Source organism: Balaenoptera borealis (genome assembly GCF_965194805.1).
Source record: "Balaenoptera borealis genome assembly, chromosome: 5".
Classification (NCBI taxonomy): Eukaryota; Metazoa; Chordata; class Mammalia; order Artiodactyla; family Balaenopteridae; genus Balaenoptera; species Balaenoptera borealis.
The window spans coordinates 124,751,385-124,767,984 of record NC_138862.1 but is presented as its reverse complement, the minus strand read 5'-3'; the positions used below and the strand labels follow the sequence as shown (position 1 = coordinate 124,767,984).

Sequence of the window (16,600 nt, the reverse complement as noted above, 5' to 3'; positions counted from 1 at the left end):
TTATTTCTCGTTTTTCCCTTGCTCCTTTCAATAATTTTTCTTTGTCTTTAATTTTTGCCAATTTGATTACTATGTGTCTCGGCATGTTTCTCCTTGGGTTTATCCTGTATGGGACTCGCTGCGCTTCCTGGACTTGGGTGGATATTTCCTTTCCCATGTTAGGGAAGTTTTCGACTATAATCTCTTCAAATATTTTCTCTGGTCCGTTCTCTCTCTCTTCTCCTTCTGGGACCCCTATAATGGGAATGTTGTTGCGTTTAATGTTTTCCCAGAGGTCTCTTAGGCTGTCTTCATTTCTTTTCATTCTTTTTTCTTTATTCTGTTCCACAGCCGTGAATTCCACCATTCTGTCTTCCAGGTCACTTATCAGTTCTTCTGCCTCAGTTCTGCTATTGATTCCTTCTAGTGTAGTTTTCATTTCAGTTATTGTATTGTTCATCTCTGTTTGTTCTTTAATTCTTCCAGGTCTTTGTTAAACATTTCTTGCATCTTCTTGATCTTTGCGTCCATTCTTTTTCCGAGGTCCTGGATCATCTTCACTATCATTATTCTGAATTCTTTTCCTGGAAGGTTGCCTATCTCCACTTCATTTAGTTGTTTTTCTGGGGTTTTATCTTATTGCTTCATCTGGTACATAGCCCTCTGCCTTTTCATCTTGTCTCTCTTTCTGTGAATGTGGTTTTTGTTCCACAGGCTGCAGGATTGTATTTCTTTTTGCTTCTGCTGTCTGCCCTCTGGTGGATGAGGCTAAGGGGCTAAGAGGCTAAGAGGCTTGCGTAAGTTTCCTGATGGGAGGGACTGGTGGTGGGTAGAGCTGACTGTTGCTCTGGTGGGCAGAGCTCAGTAAAACTTTAATCCACTTGACTGCTGATGGGTGGGGCTGGGTTCCCTCCCTGTTGGCTGTTTGGCCTGAGGCAATCCAACACTGGAGCCTACCTGGGCTCTTTGGTGGGGCTAATGGTGGACTCTGGGAGGGCTTACGCCAAGGAGTACTCCCCAGAACTTCTGCTGCCAGTGTCCTTGTCCCCACGGTGAGCCACAGCCACCCCCCGCCTCTGCAGTAGACCCTCCAACACTAGCAGGTAGGTCTGGTTCAGTCTCCCCTGGGGTCACTGCTCCTTCCCCTGGGTCCCGATGCGCACACTACTTTGTGTGTGCCCTCCAAGAGTGGAGTCTCTTGTTTCCTGCAGTCCTGTCGATGTCCTGCAATCAAATCCTGCTAGCCTTCAAAGTCTGATTCTCTAGGAATTCCTCCTCTTGTTGCTGGACCCGCAGGTTGGGAAGCCTGACGTGGGGCTCAGAACCTTCACTCCGGTGGGTGGACTTCTGTGGTATAAGTGTTCTCCAATCTGTGAGTCACCCACCCAGCAGTTATGGGATTTGATTTTACTGTGATTGCGCCCCTCCTACCGTCTCATTGTGGCTTCTCCTTTGTCTTTGGATGTGGGGTATCTTTTTTGGTGAGTTCCAGTGTCTTCCTGTCGATGACTGTCCAGCAGCTAGTTGTGATTCTGGTGTTCTCACAAGAGGATGTGAGAGCACGTCCTGCTACTCCGCCATCTTGGTTCCTAGTCTCTATTGCTTCTTAAAGCAAAATCTTTCAGTATAGTCTGTTTTATTTTGTGTTCTTTTTGACAATTTGGAAGATCTGTATTTTATTCTTCTGGAGTTCTTCTGGAGGTTGCCTTTGTAACTATGTAAAAATGTATTTAATCCTGTTTTTTTTTTTTTTAGGCTGTACTAGCTGTCTCCCTTCTGAAATAAGTGATCACAAAATTAGTTTACAAATTTGCTCACAATTTTTATCTGCTTTGTGACAGCTTTTTCTTCTGGTGAGTTTTCTTGGCTTACCATATTTTTTCCTGTTCTGTTCCTCCTCTATTTCTTTTCCAGCATCTTTGACTACATCATGTGCTGGTTCCTAGTTGGAAGAGGCGGACCTTCCTGGATCAGCATTTTGCAGGGGATGCATGCAGAGGAGATGCCAGGAGGTATTTTAGGAGAGCAGGATTGCTCCCTGGTTCCTGGTAACTCTGTTCACAGGACTGTGGCAGTGATTTCTTTCAGCTTCTACACAGTCAGCAGAGATCTGCAGCCCTGGGCTTCCCCCAGTCCAGGCGCTTCTCCCACTCTGCCTCAGCAGCACACTGCTTCCTGTGAAGATGGCAGACCTGTAAAGTTTTCTCTATTAGCCCTGCCCTCCTCTTTCCCCACAGTGTCAGAGGCAGCTCCAACTGCTAGACCGCATACCCTGTTCCCATTGTTCCTGATTAGGAATCATTGGTTTTCTCCTTCAGGGAGTGCCAGCTACTGGCTGGCTCTGCCATCTTCAACTGAGATCTGCAGCCACAGGTGTCTTCTGTAGGTGTTTTCTCACACCTCGTTTGATCTTCACTGGTTTTGGCAGCCCTTGACCATTTTTTTGGCAGCCTTTCTTTATAAGTTGTGGTTGGATTACAAATGTGCTCTAGTTTTGCTGAAGACAAAATTTGCATTCCTCTTTCTCTTTCTCCTTTATTTTGGGTGATTTTGGATATGAAAAGGAGTAACTATTCTGCTATCTTAGAACTGTCTAGTGTTGTAAATTTTTATGTATTCTGGTATTTCCTTAAACATTAGCCAGAACTCTCTGGATAGGGTCAGCATGAGCTGAAGCTGGGGTCTGACAGTAGAAAGGAAAGAAAATAGGAGTCGAGAATAAAATTGGAGGGTTAAAAAAGCAATGCATACTATTGCTGCCTGTGCTGTATGGCACTTTGGCTGGGATTGTGCCACTATTTGGGTGGGAGGTCATGGCCAGGCAGAGCAGGGCATGAAAAACATCTGCCTCCTGGTCTATCTCAGGGAAAGCCTAGGAGCTCTCAGACCAGGGAGGGGAGGACACACACCTCTGCTCTGGACAGGTTGCAGGGCTCAGCTCTCCATCTCTCCCCACACCCAGGGCCCATCCAAACAGCCCAAGCACCCTGGATTCTGACTAGTCTCTTAGTGATGGTGGCCAAGTCCTGAAAACCAGGATCTTGTCTCAGAGGAGGCTGCCCAGGGTCAATGCTGTTAACTATGTTTATATGCCTAAAGAAAGAGCTTGCCCATCCAAAGGGAAGGTGTATATGCAGGATACCCAGAAGATAGAGCCAGAGAGGAAAACCTGCCCACAGAATCTCAGGCTTGACTTTTGGTATTGTCTCTTAGCTTCCCACACCACCTGGAGGGAGCATTTTATCCCCATTTAACAAATGAGGAAACTGGAGTCTTAGAGAGGCTAAGAGGCCTTCCCGTGGACACACAGCTAAGAGATGGAGAGAGGGATTTGCATATACTTCTCGCTGGCTCCAGAGTCTGGACATCAACTCTCTCATCCCCCTGCCTCCAACTCACCTTCCCATGGAGACCCCACCCCATCCTCAGATGGTTATCTTATGTCCATGTCCACGTGCCTGGGTGACCTTGGTGGATCCTTGCTCAGTGTCTGGCTTCTCAAGCCTGGCTGCACTTTAAATGCTGTTTAAGCTCCCCAGGGCAGCCAGGGATGGGAACCAATGGGCCACACCCTAAACATCTTTGACCCCCTGTCTTGGGCACTCTGTCCCCCCAACCTTGGCACAGGGCTTGTTTCTTGGGACCAAATGCATTGGGGTTCTCTATGTTCCGTGATCTTGAGCAAATCACAACTTCTCTGGGCTCAGTCCTTATTTCTAAAATAAAATTGCCTGTGACTGCTCTAAGAGCCGAATACGGACTCTGAAGCCAGATGGCCTCAGTGTGAATCTGGGCTCAGTCCCTTCTTAACCGTGGGACGTTGGTTAATTACTTATCTCCTCTATGCTCTTTACTTTTCTCATCTATAAAATGGGAATAATAATGAATGTCTTATAGGGAGGTCTTAAGGATTAAATGAGCTAATAAATATGAATCACTTAAAACAGTGTCTGGCATATGGCAAGTTCTAGATAAGTGCCAGATATCATTCGATTCATTAGTTATTATTAGTAATGCATGCCCAGGGCCCAGCCAAGGCATGGGCATAAGTGGCTGTCGAGGTTGCTATAGTAACCCGCGTCCTTTGCTTCCTTCCAGGAGCTTGGGCCCCTGCCCCAGCCCCGTAGAGGCTGTGGACGTGTACGGTCCGGAAGCCTGGTTTCCAGCCCCGTGGCCCATCCCTGGCTGCGGGGAGCGGAAGCACCCACGAGGTAGCGGTGGCCCGCAGCGGCCCCGTCCCGGCAGCGAGCCATGGGCCAGAAGCTCTCGGGGAGCCTCAAGTCGGTGGAGGTGCGAGAGCCGGCGCTGCGGCCGGCCAAGCGCGAGCTGCGGGGAGCGGAGCCGGGGCGGCCGGCGCGGCTGGACCAGCTGCTGGACATGCCGGCGGCGGGGCTGGCGGTGCAGCTGCGCCACGCGTGGAACCCCGAGGACCGCTCGCTCAACGTCTTCGTCAAGGATGACGACCGGCTCACCTTCCACCGGCACCCGGTGGCGCAGAGCACGGACGGCATCCGCGGCAAGGTGGGCCACGCCCGCGGCCTGCACGCCTGGCAGATCCACTGGCCGGCGCGGCAGCGGGGCACACACGCTGTGGTGGGCGTGGCCACGGCGCGGGCCCCGCTGCACTCGGTGGGCTACACGGCGCTGGTGGGCAGCGACGCCGAGTCCTGGGGCTGGGATCTGGGCCGCAGCCGCCTCTACCACGACGGCAAGAACCGACCCGGCGTGGCCTACCCCGCCTTCCTGGGGCCCGAGGAGGCCTTCGCGCTGCCTGACTCGCTGCTCGTGGTGCTGGACATGGACGAGGGCACACTCAGCTTCGTCGTGGACGGCCAGTACCTGGGCGTGGCCTTCCGTGGCCTCAAGGGCAAGAAGCTTTACCCGGTGGTGAGTGCCGTGTGGGGCCACTGTGAAGTCACCATGCGCTACATCAATGGCCTTGACCGTAAGTGCAGCCTGCTGAGGGGGGAAGGGGTGGGCAGGGGTGGGTCCGGAGGCTGCCTGTCCCAGGCAGAACTCAGGGGGGAGGCGGGGGAAATCAGGTGAGGCCCCATCCTCCATCAGCACTTGGGATAATCCTGCGGTGTGAACTCGTGGTGAGGACGTGGACTCTGAGGCCAGGCTCCTGGGTTTGGACCTTGACTCTTTTGTGCTCGCTGGGTGATCTTGGCGTGTGCCTCAGTTTCCCTTTCTGCAATAGTGGCTCAATGATAGTAATCTAGGTCCGCGTTGTTGTGAGAAATCAAATAAGATAATAATATATGTGAAGTGCTTAGGACAGTGCTTAAAACTGGCGCCTAATAAGTGATTTGGGTGTTGATGCTAATTACGAACGTTTCAGTCTCTGTAAGGGTTGTGCAAAACGATGTCTCCTGTGCTCCTGGCTTCAAGTTCACAGTGGGAGGAGAGTGACAAGTAGAAGACACAGTCCCTGCACTTGAATCCCATGCACTCGAGTTACTGATAAATAATAAGTAGTGATAACTATCATTTATTGAACGCCTACTGTATGCAGGGGCTGAACACTCAAATCTAGGTCTTCCTGCTGAACTCTCTGTTAAAGGGGGCATCTAGCTGATTATTGCCTCATGGGAATGAGAGCCACGAGTTGTGGAATCTTCTGATTTCTTTCACGAGGACCCAGAAATCTAGATTTTGTGTGAACTATTCCAATTTTTTTTTTTTTAAAACATACCTTAATCCTATGCTCTTTTTTTTTTTTTAATTTTTATTTATTTATTTATTTATTTATTTATTTATGGCTGTGTTGGGTCTTCGTTTCTGTGAGAGGGCTTTCTCTAGTTGCGGCAAGCGGGGGCCACTCTTCATCGTGGTGCGCGGGCCTCTCATTATCGCGGCCTCTCTTGTTGCGGAGCACAGGCTCCAGACGCGCAGGCTCAGTAATTGTGGCTCACGGGCTTAGTTGCTCCGCGGCATGTGGGATCTTCCCAGACCAGGGCTCGAACCCGTGTCCCCTGCATTGGCAGGCAGATTCTCAACCACTGCGCCACCAGGGAAGCCCCTATTCCAATTTTTAACGTTGGCAGCTGCTTAAGACACCGTGTGGACACACAAAACGCCCTCGCAGGTTGCACATAAGCCCACAGGCTGCTGTGTTTGACTGCTGACAACTCTAAGGCCTCCTCTCATTTAATATACACAACCATCCTGTGAGGCAGCTTAAAAATCCTAGTAACGAAAATAGTTACTGGTTTTAGGAGGGAGTCACTTAGGGAGGCAGGGTGGCCTCTGGACCACAGGTGCATGTGGCCGCCTGTCCCGTGTTGAATCCCAGCCGAGTGGGGCCTGGAGTCAGTCACCTGTGAGCTTGCACACACCTCATCCAAACAGACTTCCTGCCACACCCCTGACGAAGCTCCCAGAGGTGGGCGCTTAAAGCCAGAATTCCAGCGTATTCATTTTAAATGAGAGATATAGTTGCCCCCCTTCAGAGGAGAAAAACTGGAGAGCAGAGCTACGGAGAACCAGAACCCGGACCTCCCCAGGTCTGTCAGCCTCCGAAGCCCACTCTTTTCCCATGCTCCCACCTTTAGCTGAGGGGCTGAGAGTGACACTCCAGAAAAGAGGTCAAGAACAAGATTTTACTCAAGTAAAAATTGACATTGACTCAGGTTAGCGTGGGTTGACCATTTTCAAGGGTGACAGACCACCAGAAAGGGGCTGGTGTGCTCCACTCTGTGGTATCATTGGCGACACTTTTGCTCATATTTCATTTCCATAGTTGTTGGACTCGGGTGGCCATTGAATGGCAAAGTGGCCTGTTTTCTCTGATTAACTGGTTACATAAAGAGAGGTGAGTGTGTCCTGAATCGGGCTAGCTTAGTCGCCGCAGTGCCTTGTGGAGAATGTTGAGAACCCTCAAAGACATGGCGACCAGGCAAACCCCAGTGCTTAGAAAACCAACGGCAACAACAAACGCTCTTTTTAAATGGAATTGGAAAATCTACTTGCCAGAACTGATCACTGGACTACAAGGATGGCCTTGGTGTACCAAGGCTCTGGGGTCTGACATGCCTCATTTCCCACTGCATCCCCAATGCTCAGTGGTTTTGTGTCTTTGGTGAGTCACTCTAATGCTTTAGGGCTCGTTTTACTCATCTGTAAAATGGGACAGTATCAGGTCCCTTTCACAGCTGCTGTGAGATCTTGTGTGACGGCACCAATAATATGGTAGCTGGGATTAAAGGCTGGCACTGATACCCAGAGGAATTACCTGAGCCAACCATTGGGGCCCCAAGGTGGGCTTCCTCTTGGGTATTGATTCACACTTGGATTATTGTCTGTTGCTTGGTTTACTGGCACAAAACTAAGGTGCTAACAAGGTTGCAGCCAGTGGCTCCCCCACGAAGGATAGGATCAAGAGCATTCAAGCCATGGTGTTCTGCTTGGTGTGCTGCTGAGGATAGAGGCTGGGTGGGAGAGGACAGTCGTGATCAGAGCATTTTGAGCTCTTGGATCCTTCAGGTGGCTGGAGACGCTTGGTGAGACTGAAACTTGGAGCATTCTATCCTCCCTGTTGGCAGTGATTTTTTTCAGGTTGGCTGAGGCTAGAGAGCCCATCCAGGAGGCAAGGGGAGGCAAGGCCAGGATGTCATATGATGCGAGCCTGTGGCATCTCCTGTTGGGTGACAGGATTGGCTTGAGTGCTATGGTGCTGGCCCCTTCTCCAGATAGGAGTGGTGTTCTCTATCTTGGGCAGGGTGTGATTGCAGAAAGGGGGAGCTCAGCTTTTTTGAACAAGCCCTGACTACAGGGTGAGCCACCAAAGAACAGGCTGAGGGGAGTCTGACGGGCTGGTTGGGAAGGGACTGTGTGATGCCTGTAGCTAGTGACCTGGGCTGAAGTCCAGTGGATCCCTGGACACCGAGAAGGGTTTGGCCCTAGGGAGTCCCTGGGCAGGTAGCGTGACCCAAGGTGGAATTCTGTGCATGAAAAGAATTCTGAGCCAACACTGGTTGTGGACACGAAGGTCGGTCCCCAAATTCAGACCCAGCAAGGGGGTTAGGGGACCACATTTAGAGACAGGTTCTAGAGCAGAAAGGCAGGGCTGCTCTCTGGGGTTGCTTCCCCACAAGGCCATGGGGGGTAGAACAGATGGGGTTAGAGTGTGGTCCCAGGACTCACCAGGAGGCCCTGGACGATGATTACCTCCTCGCTCTGGACCTTAGTGTTCTCCTTTGTAAAAGAGGCATGATAAAGCTCGCCAGCACAGAGCAGGCCCACAGCGACTGGTGCTCGCTGCTTTGACTAACTAGGTGAGCTGGGCCAGGTCCGGGGCTTCACCTATGGATAAAAACAAAAGTGGCCTCAATAAGAGGCTTCCCTTCCAATGGGTAGGAAGGAAGTTAATGGGCATGGTTTTCTCAATTTTTGATTTTTATGACTATGAAAGCAAGACTTAGAGCTAACTGCCTGTAACTCTGAAGTATGTGTTTGTGGAGGTTAATGGGCATGATTTTCTCCATTTTTGATTTTTATGACTATGAAAGCAAGACTTAGAAAGAGCTAACTGCCTGTAACTCTGAGGTGTGTGTCTGTGGAGGACAAGAGCTCCTGGAAGTGCATTTTCCTATTACGAATGTGTTCTTTGGCTACACCATGGAACGAAACAGCTCAGAATCTTGGGGAGTTTACAGTAAAGAGCTGCAGGACGCCCAGGGGCTCTGCCATCTGAGTGAGCTGGGAAGTGCAGAACCGAGGCCAGGCAAACAGGCCAGCTGGCTCCGGATGACTGGGTCCCGGGTCAAATAATAACAGCACCACACTAACGAACACTTCTCTGATACTTAGTCTGTGCTGGGCTAGATTCTAAGCACTTTACAAATTTTAATTCATTTAAGCCTTGTAACAACTCTTTGAGCTAATACCTTTATTAGCATCTTCATTTTCCGATGAAGAAATTGAAGCCCAGAGAGCTTGAATAATTTGCTCAAGGTCACACAGCTAATAACTGGATCAAACTGAGGCACACTGGCTTAGTGGGTCCCTTGTGGAGATGTTTATAGACCAGGCAGGAAGAGAAGGAATAGGAGAGGCTGCTCCACCGGGCTGGGAGGCCACTTAGCAAAGGACTGGACCCTTTCCTTCAGCGGTGAGTTTGGAGGAAGCCCTGAGATGCTGTCCCTCCCCCCGGTTTCGCCTCCAGCCCTCAAAGCTCTTGGCTGAGCACAGCACTCCGCGAGGCGTTCTGAAAAGCTAGTTGAGTAAAGACAGTCCCAGCGGGGGCTGTGAATCAGGCATCCTTTGGTCGCTAACAGGAGAATGTCACTGAAAATGTCCCAACTGCTGTGAGGGTGGCCCGTGGGGTGGGCCAGGCCTTTGGAATCGGCTCCGGGCTGGTTTCCGGAATTGCCCCCCAGCCCCTGGCTCCTCCTTCCACATGCTGGCAGCCAGGAGGGCTGACAGAGCGGCTTTGTCTCCTGTCTTGGGAGTTCTTGTGGTAGTGAGTAGTACGCGAGTGACACAGGAAGAGGAGAGGGGACCCCGGACGGAGCAGCTTTTGATTTGAGGGTCATAATAATTATACGTTTGGGGGAATCCACCCAAGTTCTGTGCCCTGGGCCAAGTGTTTTACTCATTTTCTTTTTTTTTCAGCCCACGCAATAAACCTTGAGGCAATGTAATTGTTATTAAACCCATCTTATAGATGAGGAAACTGACTCTTGGAAAGGTGAAGAGTTAGCCCAAGGCCACACGGCTAGCCAGTGGCAGAGCTGCCCTGAAACCCAGGTCGTCATGACCACTCCCGTGCCTCCTGCTACCTGGGCCAGCCCTGCCCGCCGATTCCAAGGAGCAGGTGTCCGAGCCCAGGGCTGACTCAGTGGGGGTTAGGGAGCGGGACCCCAGGATCTCAGGCCCAGTGGGCAGGGAAGCCTTCTCCACCTGCTTCGAGCCAGGGAAACTGTCGTTCCAGACGTCATTCCTAGATGGTTTAATTGATCTGCCAACAAGCATTTATTGGCGCATCAGCTCAGCAGAGGAGGCTGGCGTCCAGCCAAGGCTTCTGGTACTGCTGAAGGCCAGAGAGAGTTTTCTACCGGGGTGGCTGCAAGCACACCGTCGCCTTGCCAGAGCTGTCTGCACTGCACTCACAACCTTCCTGCCCAGCTCCCCCGTGTCTCCTGGGTGGCACCATCCTCTGGACTCTGCTCCCCCTCCCTCCTGAGCCAGGTCCAGGCCTGGTCTCCCCTTTGCCCCGCACCCTATCATTTTGCCCTGACTCCGGCTCACCACAGCCCTCAGCCCAGGGCTCTGTCCCCTGCACCCCCAATTCAAGGCTGAGTCCTCCTCCTACCCCACCCTCCAATCGCCGCTTTGCCCCAGTCACTCACTTTTCCACATGTGTATGCCTTCTTTCCCCAGGTGGGTGTGCAGTTCCCCAGGGCACAGATGGTCAGCCAGGAGGCATGTGTGGGGAAGCGGGCAGACTGGGGACTTTAAAATACTTTTGAAAGGTAAATGATGCATGTGGCAACAAATAGCAGCGCTACAAAAGCGTGCCTGGTGAAGTACCTCCACCCCGAAGCTCCCCAGCCTCTCTTCCTGCTGGTAACCCCCATTATCACTTTCTCCTACGTCCTTCCAGAATTTTATGACAGAGAAGTTTCAGGCAAATGTGATCATCCTGTGAACATTGCTCTGCATCTCGTTTTCCCCCTTAATAGATCTTGGTGATTGTTTCATATGATTAACGTAGAGCTGCCTCATTCCTTATTAACAGCTGCATGGGTTTCCATGGTATGGTTGTATCATAATTGGATTATCCAGACCCTTATTTTTGGACATGTAGGCAGTTTCCAGTCTTTGAGAATGAACTTTTGATCCTGATTTGAATTTTATTTCTGCCCCCCTGCTGGCTAATTGACATCCTCAAGCCTTTGTTTTGCCATCTGTGCAGTGGGAATAATTATACGTACCTTGCCGAGTTGGTGAGTATTAAGATTGATGCAGAAACGCAGCGTGGTCCAGCATGTGGCTCACGTGAGGTGCCGGGGTGGAGGGGAGCTGTTGATATCACACACTTAGGCTGCATTATTGATTGTGCTGTGCCCACTGCTGAGCTCGTCTTGGGCACCCGATGAATGCTTGTGAAAGATTTGGTTTCTGATTTAAAATACGGCACAATCACATTAATTTGCAATTAAGACGGCTTCAGACTCATTGTTGGACTATGGTCATTTGAGATATATAATTCAGTCTGTCCTTACATGGGGTGCATGTCAGCACAGTGAGACCCCTGGACCCCTTACTTGCACAGAGCAGGTTCATAAGAGGTGTGTTTTGCTGTTTTGTTATTGCTGCTGCTGCTACTGCTGAGGGTGGCAGTTCTTTGAGGCGGGACTGCATCCTAGCCTCCTCAGCCACCCTCATAGCAGAGTACATAGTAGGTGCTCAATAAGTGCATGTTTTCTCCATCGCAGCGGGACTGGAGTCATAGTTGCCTGGAACGAAGTGAGGCTGGCTCTGAGCTGTCACCCCCTGGAAGCCTGACCCCGGAGTGATCCACTTCCACCCCTCATTGTGCACCGTGCACAGCACGTCTGTCCCCACACCTGGGCCAAGCAGAGGCTGCATGATGGCCCAGCAATTCAATTCAGGATCTCAGCATTCAGAAACTGGCCCCTACCCTTTGTTTCCCACCAAAAAGGAACAGACTTGCAGCTGAAAAAACGTTTCACTCAGACGCTGTGGCCCTGCTTTGAGGGTTTTTTCCCACATTTAACACAGTCACGAGTAGGTTCAGTCCAGGAAGTCCTGCCTGCAGAAGGGAGCTTTGAAACGCAGGCGTGTTTGGGACAGGTGTCACCGTGGGCCACCGCAGAGCTGCTGCCATCTTCCTCAGAGGGTCACAGCCTGGTGTCATGGGAAGAACTGCGGCTCAGGGGTCTCCCAGCCCCGGGCTCAGTCCCGACTTGGCTGCTAGTTGGCTGTGACCCTGAGCGAGTCACTTCACCCCTGAGCCGGTTTCCTCATCTGTAATAGTAATAGAAATTTACTTTGCCACGAGCCATCAGGATCGTGGGTCATATATAGAAAGTGACTAGGCTGGTGCCTGTCACATAGAAGGTACTGAAAAAGGTAGGTTTAAAAATTGCCAGTTGTAACTATTACAGCTCCCGTAGGTTGTTAAAGTTACTTAGTGTTACTAGATGTGGGAATAATTATTATTATTAAATTTGGGTCCACATTGTGAACTCTGAGGGATTCCACACAAGGGAATACATTGGTTTGGGGAGGTTTTTGACTCTTTCCTCTTTAGGATACGTGAAGGAAATGCCACCTGAGGTTCAGAGGCCACTGTGAGTTTGTCACAAATGAGCTGGGAGCGTTCAGCCTTCCCTGTGAGCAGTTTTAAAGGCTTCCAGCTAAATGTCTGGCTCAAACACTCTGTAGCTCCTGGTGGTGACTTGCCTAGTGAGCGTGTGTTCAGCACGGATGTCCAAGCAAGTGGTGTCCTCGCCAGCTGTGCCCACATGTGTGTTCAGCAGGGATGGGCTGTGCGGTGGTGGGCCTGAGGAACAGCATCTGCCGCTGAACAGATGGTTGCTAGGCCCGGCTGTGGGCTGGCCGCCACTGGACCTTGGAGGAAAGGGAGTGAGGAAGAGACGGCCAGTCTCCATCTTTCTGGGACTAGCAGGGGTTGAAGGCAGGCCCCAGGCTTTAGGGCTGGAACGTGCCATTCAGCAGCCTGTGCAAGACCCACATTTTACAGCTGGGCGCTGAATGGACTAGAGAGCCGGGAGGACTTGCCCAAGGTCACCCGCTAATTAGCGGCAGAACCAGACTAAAACCCAGGCCTCCAACCCCTCCTTGACAGTGCACCTTGCCAGAAACAAGAGAGTAAAAATTCAGTGCAGTTTATGAGTCCATATTGAAAAGCCCGACATAGGTGAAGGAGGACGTAGGAGTTCAGGAGGAGAATGATGGGTGAGGGTGGAAGGGCCTTTGGAGCTTGGGTGGAATTTAGAATAGGTGCTCCCCACTCCCACATCCACACATAGGAAGACCTTCCATGGCCTCTCAGTGCCTCCCACGTGTCAGATACCCCCCTCCTGCTCAGACCACAGAACTAGGGGGGTTCAGTGCCGTCAGGACCAGACATAACTGGTCTCTCCATTTACTACCTGGATGACCTGGGCATAGGTTTCCTAACTTCTCCGTCCTGTACAGTGGGTGTGATGCTGGGACTTCCCCATAGACTTGCTGTCGGCTGTGCACCTCAGACTTTCATGTGCCACTCACGTCAGCTGGGGATCTTGTTAAAAGCAGGTTCTGACTTAGCAGGTCTGGGGAGGGCCCCAGACTGCATTTCTGACCAGCCCCTGAGGATGCTAATGATGCAGCCTGTTGAGGCACCAGGCAGTCTGTTTAGCCCAAGGGTTTCCCGAAGCTGGTGTCGGCACTGCCACTGCATGGAAACACCCTTAAATACAGCACAGCCGGACCATTCGTTCTCACCCCTGCCGATGGGCGTCGGCGGGACTGGCGGGGGTGCCGCTGGGAGGGGGCATAGGGCAAGGCCTCCACGGCAGCTCGTCGCCCACTCCCCACCATCCCCCCCGCCTAGCCCCACTCTGATCCTGCAGCCCAGCTGATCTGCCTGGGCCTGTGCCGACCTCTTTATTGGAAATGGCCTGCTTCCCGCCCCGCCCCCCCCCCAGCAAGGCCCAGGGTGGCCTAGCCTGGCTCTGCCCTCCGCCCCTCCCACCTGGCTGATGGGAGGGCAAGTCCTGTCCCTCAGCGGCCCAGCGGTGCCTTCTACATCCCCTCCCTTTCCCATCCAGCCCCACTTCCCTCATGTTCTCAGCTTTCCCAACCACCCCTGGACTCAGTTTACGGGACCCAAGTTCTCACAGTTGCTGGCGAGGGGTACCCAAGTGAATCCATACTGTTATCCATGAATTTCCCGCGAGGGCGACTTCATTTGGGAAGGGATTACCGCAAATAGAAACAGCTCTGTGTTAGAAACAGTCATCGCGTGAGCACTTAACAAGAGGCCAGGCGCTGCTCAGCATGGCGCGTGCGCCATCTGATTTAACCTGCCACAGCCCCATGCAAACGCCAGTGAGCGTCCTGTGCATGTTATCTCGTTCCATCCACGGATGACAAGGCACTGCTCTCCCACTTCACTCGTGAGGAGGCTGAGGCTGAGGCTGAGGGGGGACGAAGAGCCCGCTCGTGGCAGGAGCTTGGCAGGCAACCATCCGGCAGCCTTGAACCCACGCCTCTCACCTCCGTGCCGCTCGGGGTCACGTGAGCCTGCCGTGGCTCTGTGGGTGGTCCCAGGCCTCGGCTTTCCTGTGCTCCGCAGAAGGGCTTCCCGACGCTGGTGCCGGCAGCTCCCACTGCCACAGCCTGTGAACACCCTTAAATACCGCACAGCCGGGTCCTCCGTCCTCACCCCTGCCCGTGGGAGTGGGTGCTGCTGGGAAGGCAACGCACGGAGCAAAACACATTTGCAGGAGGGTGTTTAAACCGCTGGGAGAGCAGACAGCCTGCTGGGCTATGCCTGCGGCCAGGGAGCCGGCTGATTCTCCCCGTCTCCTCACTTGGTTAAGGCCAGGGGGCGGTTAGCATGAGTTATGGCCTAACCCAGACACTAATAAGGCTGCTTGTCTGAGGCCTTCCATAATTCAAATTAAGGCTGTGCCGTTTAATGGCCCTTCTTCATCAGATCTTCCAGGACTTGGTGCCTCCTTAATGATTTATTTGCTTGGGATGAAATTAAGCCGAGACAGCGTGAGCTTGGAAAACACTGTCGAGCCGGTTCTCCCCAGTTCTTCATCCTCCGCAGCAGCTGCTTTCTATAAATAGAGCTGCGAGCCCCGCTTCGTGACCTGCCTGCTGGGAACCCCAACGGGTACAGGCTGCCCCATCCTGGGGCCCTGGGGCCCCACTTGACGAGGCACCTGAGGTCCCCATCTCTCACACCTCCAAGGCCCATGACCTCACCAGGGAGCACTGAGGGCCAGAGCTGCCAGCAGAGACATGGCCGTCTGGCTTTGGAGTCACTTAAGTAGAAGCGTTGACCCATTTGGATCCATTTGAGTCAATCCATTTGGAGCCGCAGCGGCATTCCAGATCTTGTCCCATTTGTTGAGGTTTCTCCCTCAAAATGCATCCACGATGGTGTCCCAGGGTGAGGGCAGTTTTGCCCTAGTGTTTACTGAGGTGGACAGCTCGCTGCTTGTGGTCTGGGCCCTGCTGGGGGTGCCAGTGGGATCCCGGTCTTCTCCCTGAGGGGGGCTACCTCTGGGGTGAGGGGCCAGAGTCACAGCCCAGGGCCACTCACAAAGCTCACCCAGGGGCCAAGCATCGAGAAAAGGGGAGGGACGTTTAGTTGAGGCTCCCTTGGAAATCCAGACCCCAGGAGATCCAAGTTGCCTGAGGGAAGGGGTGAGCGTAAGGTTGCATGTGTAGTGGGTGGGTCCAGGAATGAGTTGCTCTCAGGCACCCCACTGCTGCCTCCGCTGCACGTCTGGCCCAGACCCCCTCCCGTCCACCTGTGCCCCACCTCTCCTATGTCATCTCTGTTCCCTCATAATTTGGGTAACCCTTGGGGTTAGCTCACCAGGGCCCTGACCCCTCCTTGGTCCCTGACTGCTTCCGCCTCGCTGTTAGCTGGCACGTTGTTTTCCCAGGTCTTGGTTTAAAGTCCTGAGCGTCTCTGATGGGTCAGCGCTTCTCAGGTGCAGACAGAGTTTCCCACCTGCCCTCTGATTGGTGCCTCTGGGTCGGGTCCCACCTGCTGGTTCCCTTAGTTGTGGGGAATCCTGGAGCTGGTCACGGCACACTTGCCTGGACCTCAGCGACCCTCAGGGAGAGTGGGAGAAACACAGATTCTGGCTGTCTCTGAATCCATGGGCCCTGGATTCAGAGTGTGTGTGTGTGTGAGTGTGTGTGTGTGTGTGTGTGTATTATAAGCTTCCCAGTTGATGATGCCATCAACCCAGCACTGGCTGGAAGTCAGCTCCTTGAGATGCCTGGCTGGAAGGAGGCTGCTGGGGTGAGTAGGGGTGCAGAGTCATGTAGTGAGGGGTTGCTGGTGGCTAAGCAGAGATGTCCCAGGTTTACAGGTACTAGTTGTTGGGAGGTGCTTGGAAAAGGTGGGGGGGATAGGTCCTTGAAGGAGCACTGTACTAGGAGCCAGGAAACCTGGCTGGGCCCCTCCAGCTGGGCAACTGGCTGTGTGACCTTGGGCGAATCACCTCGCCTCTCTGTGCCTCTGTTTCTCCATCACAGGAAGGAAGGGATTAGACAAGATGGCCTGGAAGAGTCCATTATTCATTGGTATCTAATATCCAGAGGCTGTCTGCACGTCTGATTTTTTGGATGACAAACTTTATACAGCTGTGCTGTGCAATACAGTAGCCACTAGCCACGTGTGGCTATTTACATTTAAGTTTAATGAAAATAAAGTTAAAAATCCAGTTTTTCAGTTGCGGTAGCCACATTCGAGTACTCCGTAGCCGCGTGTGGCTGGTGGCTACCATACCGGACAGGGCAGATGTAGAACATTTCCATCCTCGCCCGAAACTCTAGTGGACAAGCTGCTTTAGAGCCACTGGGAGGACTGGGGAGCCTCACGGAGAGGGCGTTG

The 16,600-nt window shown here is 52.5% G+C and overlaps 1 protein-coding gene across 2 annotated transcripts in view; it reads left to right on the top strand.

The window, feature by feature from the left end:
* SPSB4 (splA/ryanodine receptor domain and SOCS box containing 4) overlaps positions 1–16,600 on the top strand; it is a 91,821-nt gene that overhangs the window by 24,878 nt on the left and 50,343 nt on the right. For both annotated transcript variants that reach the window (XM_082392401.1, XM_082392400.1), the window contains exon 2: positions 4,078–4,924. In XM_082392401.1, the coding sequence (XP_082248527.1) occupies positions 4,231–4,924 (694 nt within the window). In that variant the 5' untranslated portion in view covers positions 4,078–4,230. The remainder of the gene's footprint in view (positions 1–4,077; positions 4,925–16,600) is intronic.